Genomic DNA, 16,908 nt, shown 5'->3' with positions numbered 1-16,908 from the left:
AAAAAAATCATCCCGTCCAAGGACGGAGCATTTTTTGTCCCCAGAAGAAATTACCGTCCCGTTTGAGTCCCTGCACGATAACCCAATATATTATAAAAAAATAACAAAAAATACCTTTCCCACCAAGCGTGTGCGAAGGATGTGAACTTTGTTCGTCATGGAATTCTTATGTTCATACTCATAGTTGCGTTCATTCGTGTTTGTCCACATATTCGCGAATGAACGATTTTTTTTCCCACATCCCTAACATGGGCCTTCATGCCTTCCTTCAATCTTGTCTCATCATCATGTGCTAGTGATTTACTATAGATTTAGAACTGTATGCCCGCTCTGTCATCCGTGCCAAACAGCCCCTCGGAGGGCAAAACTGCCTTTATGGATATATGACTGACAAAACTGCCTTTATTAATCTCAATAACATATATCACCAAGACTGTTAGAATAATTAATCAGATTAAGCATTGGGTTAACTGCTTCAGTCCATGATCCATCCGCAGGGTTGAATCTCCAAGAACAATCGGGTCCAATAGTCAAATCTAAAAAAACTGAACCAAGATGATTCAATGAGTGCAGTTCGAACCCAGTCGGATAAATTAACAAAATCCAACTAATAAAGAAGTGTCATATTTTATGTATAAAAATGGGCTAGAATGAGAGAAAACTCTGTGGACCACAATAAAAAAATTATGCATCGAATAACCTAAAAAAATCATTTGCATTCACTCTCTCTAGACAGTACATATGGAAAAACTTTTAAATTCTTATTGAATGGGTGATCAGATCAAGTTGATTGATGTTTGTAGATTGAACCTCGCCATTGGATTGGTTGACTCATTCTAGTTATAGTGCTGAAAAATTTATTGATCGACTCCGCTAGTCTCGTCATTGATCACATCCAGCTGTACATTTTCAGATCAAATTGTTTGAATCAACAATTCATTTTCAATTTTCTTATCCCTTTGGTATGGTCATCTAGTTCAATGGACTGTTCAATCAGATCGAATAAAATTGCCTCTTCATCCTTCTACTTGCCTGGCCACAAATTTATTTACACCATCCCAGAGGTATAGTTTGAGGATCCATAATAAAACACTTTTCGGCGTCCATCTATCATCCATCCCGTCCAGCCTCTTGGATGGAAACAAGATGAACCTACATGACTATATGGCAGATGACTGACTGAATCATCACATCCCCTCTTGTCCTTCTCATTCCTTCATCCGTTGTCTTTCCTAAAATAGGATATTACCAAAATTTGAATTCTAACAGGAACTAGACCAATAATATATGTAATATAAATTTATTTGACTCAACGTAGGTAATAATAGGATGTAATCTAATTCCATCATCCATTCCATCATCAATTTGTTATCCATCCCATCACTCATTTATGTCATTCTTTTTGTTAGTCGTACCATTATCGGTTTTGTTATCTGTTTCATCCTGCCCTCGCATGACTAACCAAATCCTTGTTTCCACTTTGTCATCCATCATCCTTTCCCGAAAGAGGGGTGCATCCACAATATAAATTTTAACACGAACTATACATATGATATAGGTAACCAAATACATTTAAGTAGCTGGTTTTGTCATCCATTCCGTCCGCCGTCCAGACGACTAGACAAAATGTCATTTTCAATCCATCATCTGTCATCCTTCCTTGAAATAAGCATGCAACTATAGTATAATGTTTAACAGGAACTATACCGATGATATAGGTAGTCAAATATATTTAAATAGCTGGTTTCGTGATCCATTTCGTCCTGCCCCTCAGATGACTAGCTTAATTGGCATTCACATTTTGTCATCCGTCATCTTTCCTCAAATAGGGCTACAACCACAATATAAAGTTTAACATGCACTAAACTGATAAACATAGAGAATCAAATAGATTTAAGTAGCCGGTTTCATCATCCGTTCAGTCTTGCACCTGGAATGACAAGCCGAATCATCGTTCCCATTCTGTCATTTGGCATTTGTCCTCCAATAGGGGTACAAACACAATATAAAGTTTAACAGGCACTAACCTGATAATATAGAGAATCAAATAGATTATATAGCTCGTTTCGTCATCCATTCCGTCCTGCCCTTGGATATCTAGCTGAATCATCGTTTACATTTTGTCATCCGTCCACAAAATAGGATTACACCTGGAATATGAATTTTAACATGGACTAAGCTGATAATATAGAGAATCAAATAGATTTAAGAAGCTGGTTTCATCATCTGTTCTGTCCTGCTCCTCAGATGTCAAGCCAAATCATCATTCTCATTCTGTCATCCGTCCTTAGGTTGGGGAAAAAAATTCTTTCATTCACGAACATGCGAATGAACGAACACAAACACAAATACAAATGTAAAAAAATAGACACCAACATGTTCGCGAATGGTTCGTGATAACACCCTAAATTCGGTCTTTATTTCATGCTATTAGCATAATTTTATGCAGTTAAGGAGCTTAAAATGGGGTTGTTATCATTGATTTACATGAAAATAATGTTTTCAAGTGATTTCTGATTTTTCCCTAATTTTATGTTAATTCTATGAATTTTAAGAGATTTATTTGAGCTTGAAATGATCATTTTTAATGAAAACGGCAAGTTTAATATTTAATTTTGTTATTTATCAGTACAGGGATGAATCATGAAATTTTCTAGATTTTTCTAGGATTTTTTACGATTTTTCTGAGACTTATCTGAAGAAGAAAAATATTTTTTTAAGAAAAAAAGATATATCTATAAGAAAAAAATGAGTATTAACATTATTTTCAAACTTGGAAGGGCCTTTTTGTAAAGTTCTGTTGCAATGATACCCTCAAAACAGCTCTCGATCGTGGTTGCAGGCGTAAAGATATGATTTAAAATGTTATGGGGTTTTATTGCAAATATTTAATATATATTTTTAATGTTTTTAGGAGAAACCAGAGGAGAGAGAGTGCGCGAGGGGCATATACACAATTACTTTGGGGCGGCGTCCAGCAGCAATTCCAGGCTTTTTAAGGACTTTTTTGCAAAAAGGTGGATTCAAAATGCGCCAGCCAATGAGAGAGCGACACGTCATGGCGTGTTTAAAAACGAAATGAATAAATAATCAATTTAAATCCAATGGATTAAATTGATTTAAATTTGATTTATTAATAACTTATGATTCTGAAGTCCGATTTAGATGATTTTTTAATGGATCTGTTCGTCTTGATCCCCTTTTTCTATCTGTACAGTTGGATCATTCAGATCCACATTGATATATAAACATTAATTACTAAATGGGGGTAAACTGGTAATTTTTACCATGTAACCTAAGTATAAAAGCTAAATTTCGAGAGGGGGAGCTCATTCTTGATGGTGCTTTATCACAGCTGCATGACAGAGAGGAGCTCTAGCTTGGATCAACTTATCTAGTACCTTTTTCTTGTTTGTATTTGAACTTTTAGTGTATTTTGGATGATGTTTTAGTGAAATTTCTTCTTCATTCTTCTTGATCTTAGTCTGAACTTCTAAATCGCTAGGCTTGAGCGGAAGGTACAAGCCCTTACTGAGATTGAGAAGAGAGAATGAGAGATTTACCTAGCTATTCCAAGTGCACATTAAAAAACTATAAAAAACTTTAATTTCTAGGAGAGTAAATTTCCCTTTGTATTATCTAATTATGTAGTTATTTCTGAATTATAAGATCTACAAAACCAACCATCTCAAATCAAAATTTCCCTCTCAACCTCTCTAATTGACCCCTTGGAACCTTTTCTTTGGATCAAAGAAGCCAATTTAGAGCTCCCTATTTCTTCTATTCATCCCATCTCTTCCACCCCCCCTTTCTACATTTCTCATCTAATTAGGGTGATTTGATCTTCATTGAAGATCAAATTAACTTTAATTAGTGTCAAATTATTCAAGTGGATCATCAATTGAATTAACTTACTAGCTTCCCTTTGACGACACTCGTACTTATCACTACACATCTTAAGTAGAGTTTTTATAAATTTTATTGCATAAGCTGAAATTAACAACGACAAGGGGTTTAAATATTGCAAAATTCAACCCTATTTTTGGCTTATCAGTTCGCGATCAGACGAATCGTTCGCGAACATGTTATCTTCTCGATGCACAAATTTGGACAAGTGTGCACTTCCAATGTTCCCGAAGTCCGACTTCCCGCCAGGTGAATAGGTGATCCCTCCCTCCGGTCCTTCCCCCCCCCCCTCCAGCGGCTCCCTCTCTAGCAAACAGCAAACGGCTCCAACGAGTCCCTTCTCCCTCTCTAGCAGGTTTTTTCGCCGGCGACTATCCTTCTCGCTCTTCGCAAGTGATCTCTTTCTCTCGTCAATCCCCTCCAGCTCCCTTTTGCCTCTCCCTCCAGCTCCCTTCTCCCCCTCTGTCGTTCACCCCGCCTCCCTCTCTCTTCTCCCCTTCTCCCTCTCCCCGTCAGTCCCTCCAGCATCCCCAACTCCTCCCTCTCCCTTCTCCCCTTCTCCACTCCCCATCAGACCCCACTTGTAACTCCAGAAATTCCCCCTGCTGGGGCCTTGCATCGTCCCCAACTCCAGAAACGCATTCCCTCTATCACTCATTCTCTCATTCGTGCCTCCGACAAGCCCCTATCGGAAGCTCTTCGTCTACATTTACACCCTTCGGCAAGGCATCCCCCTTCGTCTAACTACAAGAAAGTACTTGATTGTGGACATAGTTTGAGTCTAATTTACTGTATGAGTTATATATTTCTTTGTGTTGCTATTTGTGTTTGTTGTTCTAATTATAGTGCATGTTTCGAATGATACACTCATTTGTTGATTGATGGATTGTAACGAATGGTCATATGCAGCAACATCTACATATTTGATCTGTCAGTTGTGTGCGTCATACCTAAAATTTCTGTTAGACATGTATATATACATCCTGTATGTGTCTGTGACCAATGGCATGATGATAATGAGAAGTGATAGAATACATGAAAAGTTATGTTCTTCTTAATTCTGAAAGGAGACTTCTTGGAAAGGCTTATACTCTATGAACGTTGACGAAGCTCAAATGGGAAGCAATGCAAATCAGATTAATGCAAATGTTGAAATGGCACAAGACCGTAACTGTAGACGAGATTCATGCATGACTACTCCTGTAACCTCGCGGAGAAAGCGTCGTGGGCGAGAATCAGAGGCCATGAAATATTTTGAAGAGTTCGACCCAAAAAAATATGAATGTATTGTGTGCAAGGAGAAAAATCCTCCAAGAATTACAACTATTAAGATAAACAAAGACGAGACGACAACTATGTTTTGGAGGCACTTGTAGAAGAGACATAAGGAGCTGCGCGGTCGGCTGAAAGGCAAACAAGTCTCAAGGTCAAAGGAGGAACCGAGTTCTGGAGGTCAAAGATCCACTATTGGAATATTGGGTTTCGCCAATAGGGCAGAATACCTTCTTACTGGGTATCCCATTTGAGAGAACAAAGGAGATGCTCCCCAGATTTTTATGTCTCACGGACCAAGCGTGGACCATCATTGACGAAAAAAGTTTCAGAGAGGTATTGCTTTATTGTGCGCAACATAAGATTATAATACAAGGCTTGAAGACCATTCGTGAATATGTGAAGGCCTTGTTCGGACGAGAGAAGCAAAAGCTGATACGCTCGCTATCACTGTTAGAAGTGTTTGCCTAATAGTAGATACATGGACAAAGTGAAAATATGATTCCCTTATTGGGAATAATCATTGTGCATTGGGTCACAGATGAATGGAGACTTCAAGAATGTGTCTTGGCAGTAAAGAAAATTGATGGTCCACATAGCGAGAGGTAAAACTTCTCCTAGAGGTGTTGGTCGACTTTGGACTAGGGAAGAAAGTAACTGCTATTAAGAGGGACAATGCAAGTAACAACAGATCGATGATCATATCATTGAAAAATGTAGTAAAAAAAGTGAACCCCAGCTTCGATCAAAATTGGCACATGCCTTGTATTGTGCATGTCATAACCCTTGCCGTGAAGGATGGGTTGAAGGCATTGGGAATTCTGCCACCACTTACTCCCGACGAGGCTGCGGTGCTAGTGGATAGGGAGTCCAAAGAAGCATGAAGGCGATGGGTTGGGCAATCTGCCTCGTTGGGAGACTTGGTTATACGAGTGCATCAAATTATCGCAGCCATTCGTTCTTCGGATGATAGATGATGGAGCGGAGCTATGTCTAATTAGGGAAGGTCCATTCATGCGAGCAAATGGGCGAATGTGCAAATGTGCGATGTAGTGCAAAATTCGCACATCGCACCGCACACGATATTCGACATCGCACCACACATCGCGCACGGGTCTGTGCGTTGTGGTTATGTGTGAATGTGCGATTATTTCGAAGGTGCCACCACACCCCTCCTCCTCCGACCGCCCGCGCCCCCTCCCTACCGCCGCCCGCGCCCCCTCTCTACCCCTCCTCTGCCCCACCTCTCCTCCATCCGCCGACCAAATTTTATCAGGGATTCCTCCCCCCTCCCCACCTCCCACCCCACAGTCGGTGCACAAATCTGCACCGCCCATCACACGGAGCTTCTCGTGCGTGTGAAAATTTGCACAGTCGGTGCAAATTTTTGCATTACACCACACACCCTTCTCTATGTCCAATGGTGTACGCAATTAAAGATGCCTAATAGCAGAAAAGTGTTGTTGGATGTGAAGACTAGATGTCTCATGTGTCAACTGATGCTCTCTTATGGTGGCAAGGCGACGGTTGCAAGAGATTCCCTAAGCTCTCTGTTTTGGAATGAAATTTTCATCATGTTTGCGCGTTGAGTGCACTTGTCGCACGCTTCTTCTCTGTTGGACATGGAATTTGCACCCTTTTGGCGGTGAACATGTCAGTACTGATGACTCTAAAATGTTGGTTGAGGCAACAACATCCAGAAAGCAACATAACAGAGTCATTACCTAAGATTGAATAGGTCAAATTAGTGGAAGAGGATTCTGACAAAGAGACTATAGAGGAAGGATGGTAGGCTGAAATTTCCACGTATATGCCATTTTTATCATTCACTTTTCTATTTCTTCGTAGTACAAGAATGAACACATTGATCATTTACTTTCCAATTTATTACCAGGTACTGCAAGGGGTTAGTTGTGGAAAAAATTTCATCAAAAGGCACTTTAAAAAATTGATATACTCGACATTTGGATGTCATCAGTTAAAAAAACAATTTAATCTGAATGTTTGTTGACTGCCTTGGACCATCATTTCTCTCAGAAATTATATGTGAGTTGTTGAAAAACAGGTATCATGGATTGTGATGTGCTCAGTTTCCAACGCTCGCTCAGTGTTGATGGCCTCGTCGAGGAAGCAGGAGCCCAAGAAAGGCACATACCAAAGCGGAGTGTACACCTTCTCCAACGGATATTCTAGCAAAGCAACCCCGATATTCTATTGTTGTCGTCATCAGCTCAAACTCCGAATCAGACGGTGGTGATAGCGTCAAAGACATTTACGATGCTAATAGAGGAGACATAGAGCCATTCTCCGCAGTCCAAGGCATGCTAATTGGGGTAAGTATGAAGCTCATCCTTACAGAGATCCTTTCTCTCATGCCACCAGAATTCATGTTTGAACCCCACAACTCTACAAGACATGGAAACCAAGTAGTCAACACTCAATGGAATGACAACATATTTTGGGAGCATCACAACTTCACTCCAACAATGATATATTATGTCCAACGTAATGTCAGTCACGCTGCCTCTCCAAAACTGTTCAAATTAACCCGTATGGGCGGCCACGGATGGCTCATCGAGTAATGCACTATTTTGATATTTTTGAAACTCTGTTGCCAAGACAATCTATTTACTTTTCAAATTGAACTGAGTTTTGAAATTTAGCTCATGAACGCATGTTTCATAGTTTTAACTCTAACAGTCTTTGTACTGATTGAATCATTAAGTATAGATTAATGCTTGTGGACTTTAGATTTAATTATATGTCAACATATTATATTAGTACTTTTGAATGTTTCTTTCCACCTATCTATTATTTCCAAGGAAAATAACTACAAAGCATCTAGTGATTTCATGTCAACTAATTATTTCTGAGAAATAATCATCCAGTGACTAACGCCAACAAAAAGTACCTACTATGGAAAATGATAAAACCATACCCATGCTTAAAAAAGTTCAAACCTACTGCTTATTTTCGTGAAATAGATTACTGGAATTATTAATATTCCTGTAATGAATTGTAGTATTCAGTTAGAGTGACAATTTTATTTCAAATTTGGCGTCTCCTTAACTTTAATCATCTAACTTAAAAGCTAATATTCAGATAGACCACCAAGTTACTAGTGATATTCAGTTGCAGAATTTTTAAATGCAAGGTTAAATACCACGTTGGTTTCGTACATAAAAAGTAAAGTTTCTGAAGTCATATGTCGTTCGTGTTCATTCGCGAACAAACACGAACAACCGAACACGAATGCTAACAGAAATTTCCCTCCGTTTGTTCGTTGTCAAAAAGTGTTCGTTCGACGACGAAACACGAACTTCCCATCCCTCTCTGTCCCCAAAATAGGAGTACAACCACAATATAAAGTTTAACATGCACTAAACTGATAACATAGAGAATCAAATAGATTTAAGTAGCTGGTTTTGTCATTCTGTTCTGTCCTGACCCTAGAATGACAAGCTGAATCGTTGTTCCCATTCTGTCATCCATCATCCGTCCTCAAAATAGGGGTTCAACCGCAATAAAGTATAACATGCGCTTAACCGATGATATAGAGAATCAAATAGATTTAAGTAGCTGGTTTTGTCATCCGTTCCGTCCTGCCCTCGGATAACTAGGGAACAGCAGCTGTCGTCTGTCACGTCACACGTGACGGTGATGGCAACATGAAGGATGATGTGACGGTGACGATGACAAAATTAGGGGCAAGTGACGGTGCCGATGACAGATAACGAACTATGCGTGACCATCACGTGACGGTGACGGGGGCCTCGGATGAGTGACGTGATGGGACGGCCGTCACGGATGACGACCGTGACAGATTTTTAAAAATGACCAAAAAGCTTATAAATCGTTAGATTTAAGCTTTTCGATGACTGAGATTTCACCACGTGGTGTCGCTAACTAGATTTCTTGGCATTTTGCAGAAAAATCCCTGCATTAATTCAAGCACACATAGTTCAAAAAAAAATTCACACACGTAGAAGGATGCCGTCCAAGGATAATTGGAGATACACCCCTCTTATTCTCTCTCCTCTGCATGGTTGTTTTTCCCGTCACACATGATGGTGACGCCGTCCGGTGACGGGGACGCCATGACGGTGACGTGAACGTGATGGACTTTTCTGAAATCCTCGGATGTGTGACGGGACGGTGACATGACGAAACTTTTGTCATGTCACCATCCGTCACTGATCGTCATCCGTCCTGTTATGTCTGGAGCATCACGTCCCAGACGTGCCGTTCCCTACAGATAACTAACCGAATCGTTGTTCACAGTTCGTCATCCGTCATCCATTAGGGGTACAAATACAATATAAATTGTAACAGGCGCTAAACGGATAATATAGAGAATCAAAAATAGATAAATAGCGGACTCGTCTACAGTCGAGATCAATTCTTCCCTGCTTGGCGACGATCGAATGGAGGAAGAGGAAGAAGTGCAAGCTGAATTGGAGGCGGTGGTGGCCGTCTATGGCGATGATTGCCGTGCTCTGAAGAAATTCCCGCCCCATATCCACGTTTTCTTGAAGCCTCGCACCGCAGATGACTCCGCCAAACAGTTCGTTGAGGCCGTCCTCGGCGTGCGCGCCGGGCCTCTGGTATACTGTAATTCCATGCGCTGTCTCTCTCTCGTTTTAGGAATTTGGATTTTTACTTTTCGTTGTTGGTTTTATTTTTCCGATCTAGCTGAATGGTCTCCGCGGGTTTTTTGTGTTGGGTCATTGATTGTGCGTTCGCCGACTGAACAAAAATTCACGAATTTATTTTTCGTTCTCTGTGCCTCCGTTGTGTTTTATTGTGTTTTTGATGTAGATTAAGTTGAAGAACGTCGGCTTGGTTTTTTTCGGGGGGACATGAATCATGGGTTTGCACGACTGAAAAGAAATGTAGATTGTATTTGTTATGATCCGTGGTCGCAATTGGGTGTTGTGGCGTTTCTCATGTGGACTAAGCTGAAGATCCTCTCTGTGTTTTTCCTTTGGTGCCAGGAATTATGCGTTCACATGACTAGAAAGAAATTCAGATTTTATTTTTCATGTCCCTTGTTCCCGTTTGGTGTTGTGGTCCTTTTTCGCTTGAACTAAATTGAAGAACGTCGGGGGGTTTTTCTTTGGTTCGGTGGTTATGCCATCGTTAGACTCCTAGTTTGGTAAAAAAACGCATCTAGCTGTTTGAGGCGTACAATTATAATTAAATTACTTGAATGCATGAATCTCGGCTGAAGATCTTGGAGATAACGTCGATCATATTTTTCAAGTTAGCGTCTTCTGGGATGAACATTTCATTGCCAACTCTTATTTTTAATAAAAATTTCGATTTCTTTTGTCTTTGCAGTTTTCATTTCGTCTGTGAGACATGCTTTCGACAGAATGACCAGATAATTTCCGAATTTATGCAACGTTTTCAGCCAACTTTGGGCCTTGTATCCCTCTGTTGTTCAATTATGCTTATATTATGAGGCCTTAAGACAATAACTGCATTGCGTGGATAGAGTAATTTCAATAAACGTCGAGAGCGTTACTCAATACTCAGTGCAAGAAACAGTCCAATACTTGAAGAATTCACCTCAAGAGTTCGATCGCAAATGTTTCTTAAAATAGAAGTCGTTCCAAGAACAATACCACTGTAGTAAAACCAGCTAGACTGTGATCTCGTCAAGAGCTCAACATAGGTAAGAGAACTGAGAGGGAATGAGATCCAGATTGGTCTCCTCCTGGGGTATGCTGAGGCCTACTGCAGCAATTTCTAAAACTGGTGCACGTCCTCCATGACAATTCCTCTACTTTTCATTATATCCACCAACTCCTGCCCAATCATTTTTCAAATGCTATAAGCTCGCCTTCATGTCATACCTGTGAGATGAAAGCGTCTCCTCTTTGTCTCATGATAGGTCCTAAGAGGCGTCCTTAGAGGGGTTTACTAGTGAATCATTTATATTGTTGAGAACTGTAAGCTCATGGATCATGACATGAGTCATTTATGATAAATCTTCATAGCTAATATCATTCGCAACATCATGATATTTATTGCTTCGCCCTGTTATGATGAAAACATCTTCTATATGATTGACACTTCATTCTTTGATAGTATCCAGCAGAACCACCTGATCTTGTCTTGGTAGATTCCATGGGTCTTGATGAGGAACGGCGTGAAAAATTGGTTTTCCTTCTGCGGAACAAAGGCTTGGAGCTCTCTTCCCGTCCGATGTTGATAGCACTCTGTGAGGTAACTTTTTTCAATGACTTCTATGTACAGCATGATCATTATGAATATTTTTATGAAATTTATTTATCATATTTTTGGAATCTATTATGCATCAGAATATGAAATTCTAGTTATTTCAAAGACAGACACTAGGCACATAGAACATAGATTTTTAAAACTGCTGCGCACATGCTTAAAAACTGCTGGGATCTTACTGTTTGTGGTACTTATTTTCTTAAACTAATCTTTTTCTTCTCTTTTTTCGTCTTTCGAGCCAATTTTCCTTCCTCCCAGAGAGGTGTTTTGGCTGATGTTGTTTAACACATATGGTTCTGTTTATAGTTAATATTAAGCAAACAGGGATGCCAGATGATTTGACTTTGGAAAAAAAAACAAATTCATAGTCAAACTTATTGTTATGACATGGATGTCTTTTTTACTCTAATCTTGTTGTAGTGGTACTGTGGTAGAGTACCGAAGGGATAATTGCTTTGGCAATATTCAGAAGCTTCGATAATCGAATTGTTAGTTATGCCCTGTCTCTCTCTCTCTCTTATTCATACTATACGTGAGCCACATTTATATAAGTTGTTCATGGTTTCTTTTATCTTTGCTTCTATTTGTGCAGAATATTCCGTGAGTGAGTGATTTATTTCTCATGTGAGAAATAAATCAATTAAGTGGGGGGACCCGGATCCGGTGTAATGGGGCCAATGTTTGAACAGGGCCGGGACTGAACATTAATGTATTCTTTTTGTCCATACAAAACCTTAGCCATCCCTTGGAGAAAAGGGGCCGGCAGCCCAGTAGCTTGGTAGAGATTAGAGATGTGGCAAGGGATTCTGTGACGAAGAATATTTTGAATAATGAAGCTTTTTATTTTGTACATTCATTGGTCATATGCTGCCTGTAATCCCTCCGCAGGCCTTTGTCCCACATGCATGAATAGATCCCATATTTCAATAGTCTTCCGTAGAACACATGCATGGGTTAGTGTCTTTTCTTAGTCCGGAATATTTATGTGGACGCTTGTTTCTAGTTTTCTATTTTAGAATTATTTTAATATGAGGTTTTCTTGTAGGAAGCAGTAGACATCCTAGCGGGCATGAATCATCCTGAAGGAAACTGCCCACTTTGTCTGGATCCTCTTTTTCAGATAGATGCTAACAATAAATTGTTGCCTTTCATGAAGCTGATGTCTTGCTTCCATTGTTTTCATAGGTAATAAAACAATATTCTCTCTTGTACGTAGTTTTAGAATTTCTTTTTAATGCTTATCCGCCACGAGTATTGTCTTTCCAGCGAATGCATCCTTAGGTGGTGGAAATGGGTTCAGCAGGAAAGAGAGAAAGATGCCAAGAATCCTCCTCAGAGAACTAGACCGTTATTCGAAGATCAAAGAGGTTTTTTTTATTTCATTTAATATTATTTTATTCTAAATCTTTCAAAAAACTCATTTTTTTCCTAAAAAATGATAATGCTTTAATTTAAGATGATGGGTTAAGTTCTGAAAACATTTACTGGGTGAAGCTGTTGTTTCAGCTCAGACGTGCAAATAAGCACACATATGCACCAAGCAAACTGTCCTGTCTGCCGGAAGGTGTTTACTTTGACCGATCTTGAGCACATTCTAGCTATGATTGAAATCAATGCGTTGGAATCAGTAAGTCACTTCATCCGTTTCAGTTGGGGAATTTCAGACGTCTATGCGCTAAATGTTTTTTTTTCTATTTTGAACCATCCATCCAAACCGTAAAAAGTCACTACAACTAATGTTTTCTAGATTTTGATTGTTTTGGCTTCCATTTTGAACTATAATTTGTGTTATTGATTATGCTGTTGAATTACTCCCATACTAGTTACTCAAGAATATTCAATATTTGCATTTTCATTGATTTTTGTCTTGAGCTAAACTTTAGTTGATTATTGATATAGACCTCCCATTGAAATACAAACAATAAGCTCAAATGAAACCAGAATAAAATCGCGGGGAATTCATGAACCCTTTTGGCGGACAGTATTTCTACGGGAAAGGAAGAATTCCATAAATAAGAACCCCAACCCTCGAGAATACAACTCATGATTACCTGAAGTCTCTGTAGTGCAACAGGCTGGCGGGAGATTCTCTATCCAATGAGCTAGCTATGCAGCTTAGCCCTCCATGTTTACCTTCTCTAATGGAACTTCCAATTCGTTATACTCTTCTTCTGATCTCCGATTTTGTCCAATTCACTGGGATTGTACAGAAATTTTACTTATCCAGTACTTTTCTTCAAGATTCAAACCAATGCCAGTAACAATTACCTCAAGTTTTGTCTGTCGAGTACTGTTTCCTTCATTTCTAAAAATTTCTGTGCATGGTGACATTTTTCTCATTTTATCTAAGCTACATATCTAGTTCTAAAAGCTTTATTGTGGTTTCTGAAATCAAGAATCAACTACACTTGTACATGTCAATTCAGTACAGTCCTAGATTGCTTACAAGATGAGAGAAAATCAAGAACAATGTCTCCGAGAAGTTACCCAAAATATCAAAGATCTTGAAAAGGATACAATATGATAGGCTGGATTGGTCCTATCGTCCTCTGGATGGGAGAATCTCTCGAAGCCAGCCAAGGCGGAGCAAGAGAATCTCTGGTAGCATCTCTCCAAGAAGTCAGCGATGAATTCCCTGCATGTACATCTTTGATCCCCCTACTTTAAAATGTCGACCTTCATCTTGTCTCGCGTGCATGACTCTGCATCCATGACTATGGTGTGGTTTCTTCCATCACATGTAAGTGCATGGAAGAGTCGTATCACAATCCTTGTATCCCCAGGTGGAAGTTTTTTTGTCTTAGTAATGATTTTTCTCATTAACTAAACTTTGGATGATTCGCCTTGACAATGCGTTCAGTTTTCTACACTTCCAATTTTTTTTATTCATCATATCGATTTTTCAAATATTTACGTTGGCTTGTTGCTCTAAATATTTTTTTGGTGCCAGAAACAAAGAATCAGCTTGAGCTCATATATTTCTATTGTCACTCGCCTATCATATGATTGACATTGATTTTGTCATGGTCAGAGCTCTTTGGAGGTGGATGGAGAGGCTCTTTGTTTTGAGCTCATCAACTCTGAGGCAGAGATCAGACGGCGGGAAAATTTCGATGGCCTTTTGAGAATCCAACAGATGAATGATGGTTTGATTGAGCCCAAGAAGGATCTCATCGTGGTTCCCGGAATGTTCCTTCCCGAACAGCTTACCCTTGCACCTGCCACCGATGACACCAGCAGTGGTGTTAGTAGCGGCAATGGCAATGAAGGCGATGGCAGCCGCAGAGGCGGTAATGACGGCAACAATGGCGGCAATGGCACCTGCAGTAGTGGTAATGGCGGGAGCAGTGTTGGCAATGGCGGCGGCAGCAGCAGTAGAAAGGGTGTTAATGCTGCCAGCAATGATGGCGATGGCAGCTGCAGTGGTGGTAATGGCGGCAGAAATGTTGGCGATGGCAGTGGAAGCACAATTGGCAGCAGAAACAGAAGTGGTGGTGGCGGCATCAGCAGCAGAATGAGTGGTAGACGTTGCAGCGGTGTTGAAAGAAAAGTAATCCGGCCCCACAGCAGTGGTGGCATCAAAAATGGGGATGACTGCCGTGACATGACTGGCAGTGGCAGCAGCAGCAACAGCAGCCGAATTGGTGGAGGACGTGGCAGAAGTAGCGGCAGCAAAGTAATCTGGTCAGCGACAACCAATGTCGTCAGAGGTGGCGACAGCGGCAGTGATGGAAGCAGTTACGCTGGCAATCGAGGAGATGGCAGCTGTGTTGATCGTGGAAGCAACGAGGGTAATTGCCATGGCAGCAGGATTAGTGGCGGTGGCAACAGAAGAACTTCTGGTGGCCGGGACAGCCGTACCGTCAGCAAAGTAATCCGATCGGTAGCAGAGGCTGCTGAGGCTGGCAAGCTATCAGCGTCCCGAACTACAGACAGACGGAGTGGTTGTGGGCAGTCTAGTGGCAGGCAGAGGGTCAAGAAAGATAGAGATTATGAGAAAGACTTTGGGTAATGGGCGTTGCAGTTTGAAGACAGGAAAGTTATTTTTTCATATTTGTTCTTGGGTTTTTGCTGGGGGTTTCTTTGTCCTCTCCATTTTCTCTCTCAGTGCCTCTCTCATTGATATTTCTTCCGTGTTGGCTTCCTTTTTCTTTGTCCCGAATTCCGGTTATCAAGCATACATAAACAAATTCACCCAATCCTTTGTGGCGGATGCTGATGCCCGATATTGGATATCAAAAATATGTACAAAAAATTGGTTCCCCAATATTGATATTTGATATCTAGATATCACTTAAACTCTATGGACCTATTTTCCGAAACAGAAAAATTTAAAAGTCCAGATTATTATAAAAGATTTCAAAGGTAAACATATTATAAGAAAAACTGTGATGTATGCATCATGCCTTTAGAAGTGTTTATTAAGTTAACCTGGTACTGGAGTTTACAGAAGCTAATCCCATTTTGATCCCGGCCAGTTTAATGAATATCACTTGAATTTTGTCATAACTCTTATGGTTTCAACTTGTCTAAATTAATTGAATATTGATTAAATATATTGACAATGATTATTATCACAAAGATCTTATTTTGGTATTCTCTAGAATTTTGAGATTGAACAATCAAATAAAAGTGAATCTGATCAAGTGTGATGAATAAAAAAGCACCACTTTGTATTTTGGGCACATGACGATGACGTTAGTTATATCTTTTATCTTTTTAAATTCAGTTCATTGTCTTTTTTTCTATATTATCTTTCATGAAATTCAGCAAAAGATCCATTTCCCTCAAATTTTCCACTTTCTCTCTCTAGATCACTATCTCTAGTTTCTCTCTTAAGAATGGAGATTGGGTTGTTTAAAATTCAATGCTCTATGTAGAATATCTCTTTTTTAAATTTCATAAAAATATTCGCCGATTTTGACCTTGAATTGGTATTTCTGTTTGCTTCTTGAAGTTAACATATATGTTTTTATATATATTTAAATCTGATATAATTGAGGTCTAAAATTTAATTTTCGTTTGATCTCAGATCGCAGTTCTGAAGCTCTAAAACCGATCAGTAGAAACCTATGAAATTGTCATAATATTCTAAAAATAATGAAAGAGAAATTTATAAGTAATTCTGGAATTTTCCTTTTCTTCAAAAATTTTAATCAGGAAAAAGAAAGAATATTCAAAAGTTTATATCCAGTTTCCTCCTTGTGGATCGACGTCTTTATCAACATATACTTGCTGTCTTTGAAAAGGGAACTATAGATTTTATTGTATAGCCCTAAACACTAACGATCTATTAAAGTTGCATTCAATCACACCATTTTTAGGCTTACCAACATGGGTGAAGAACTATAATTTAGAGAATAATTTTCCAAACAAGGTATCCTATGTCAATATTCACTTGCAAAGACTCCTTAACAAAACTATATTTTAGAATACAAGCATCAAAACCTTAAATGTGGCCAGAGCCATCATTGTAAGAGGAAT

The 16,908-nt window shown here is 39.5% G+C and overlaps 1 protein-coding gene across 4 annotated transcripts; it reads left to right on the top strand.

The window, feature by feature from the left end:
- Nucleotides 1-9,564: 9,564 nt before the first annotated feature.
- On the top strand, nucleotides 9,565-15,494 carry LOC144708468 (RWD domain-containing protein). Of its 4 annotated transcripts, none has more exons than XM_078581822.1 (6): nucleotides 9,565-9,789; nucleotides 11,306-11,409; nucleotides 12,470-12,609; nucleotides 12,691-12,791; nucleotides 12,936-13,051; nucleotides 14,456-15,494. In XM_078581822.1, exons 1-6 carry the CDS (start codon nucleotides 9,603-9,605, stop codon nucleotides 15,434-15,436), a joined length of 1,629 nt encoding a protein of 542 aa, XP_078437948.1. In that variant the 5' UTR covers nucleotides 9,565-9,602; the 3' UTR covers nucleotides 15,437-15,494. The 4 variants fall into 4 exon arrangements, with proteins under 4 accessions (XP_078437948.1, XP_078437947.1, XP_078437949.1 ...); XM_078581821.1 differs by having other exon boundaries at nucleotides 9,566-9,782; nucleotides 11,272-11,409; XM_078581823.1 differs by having other exon boundaries at nucleotides 9,594-9,789; nucleotides 11,272-11,409.
- Nucleotides 15,495-16,908: the final 1,414 nt, after the last annotated feature.

This window comes from Wolffia australiana, chromosome 10 (genome assembly GCF_029677425.1).
Source record: "Wolffia australiana isolate 7733 chromosome 10, ASM2967742v1".
In the NCBI taxonomy this organism is placed as follows: domain Eukaryota; kingdom Viridiplantae; phylum Streptophyta; class Magnoliopsida; order Alismatales; family Araceae; genus Wolffia; species Wolffia australiana.
Note: the sequence above shows the minus strand (reverse complement) of the source record. Positions and strands in the feature narration are given on the sequence as shown.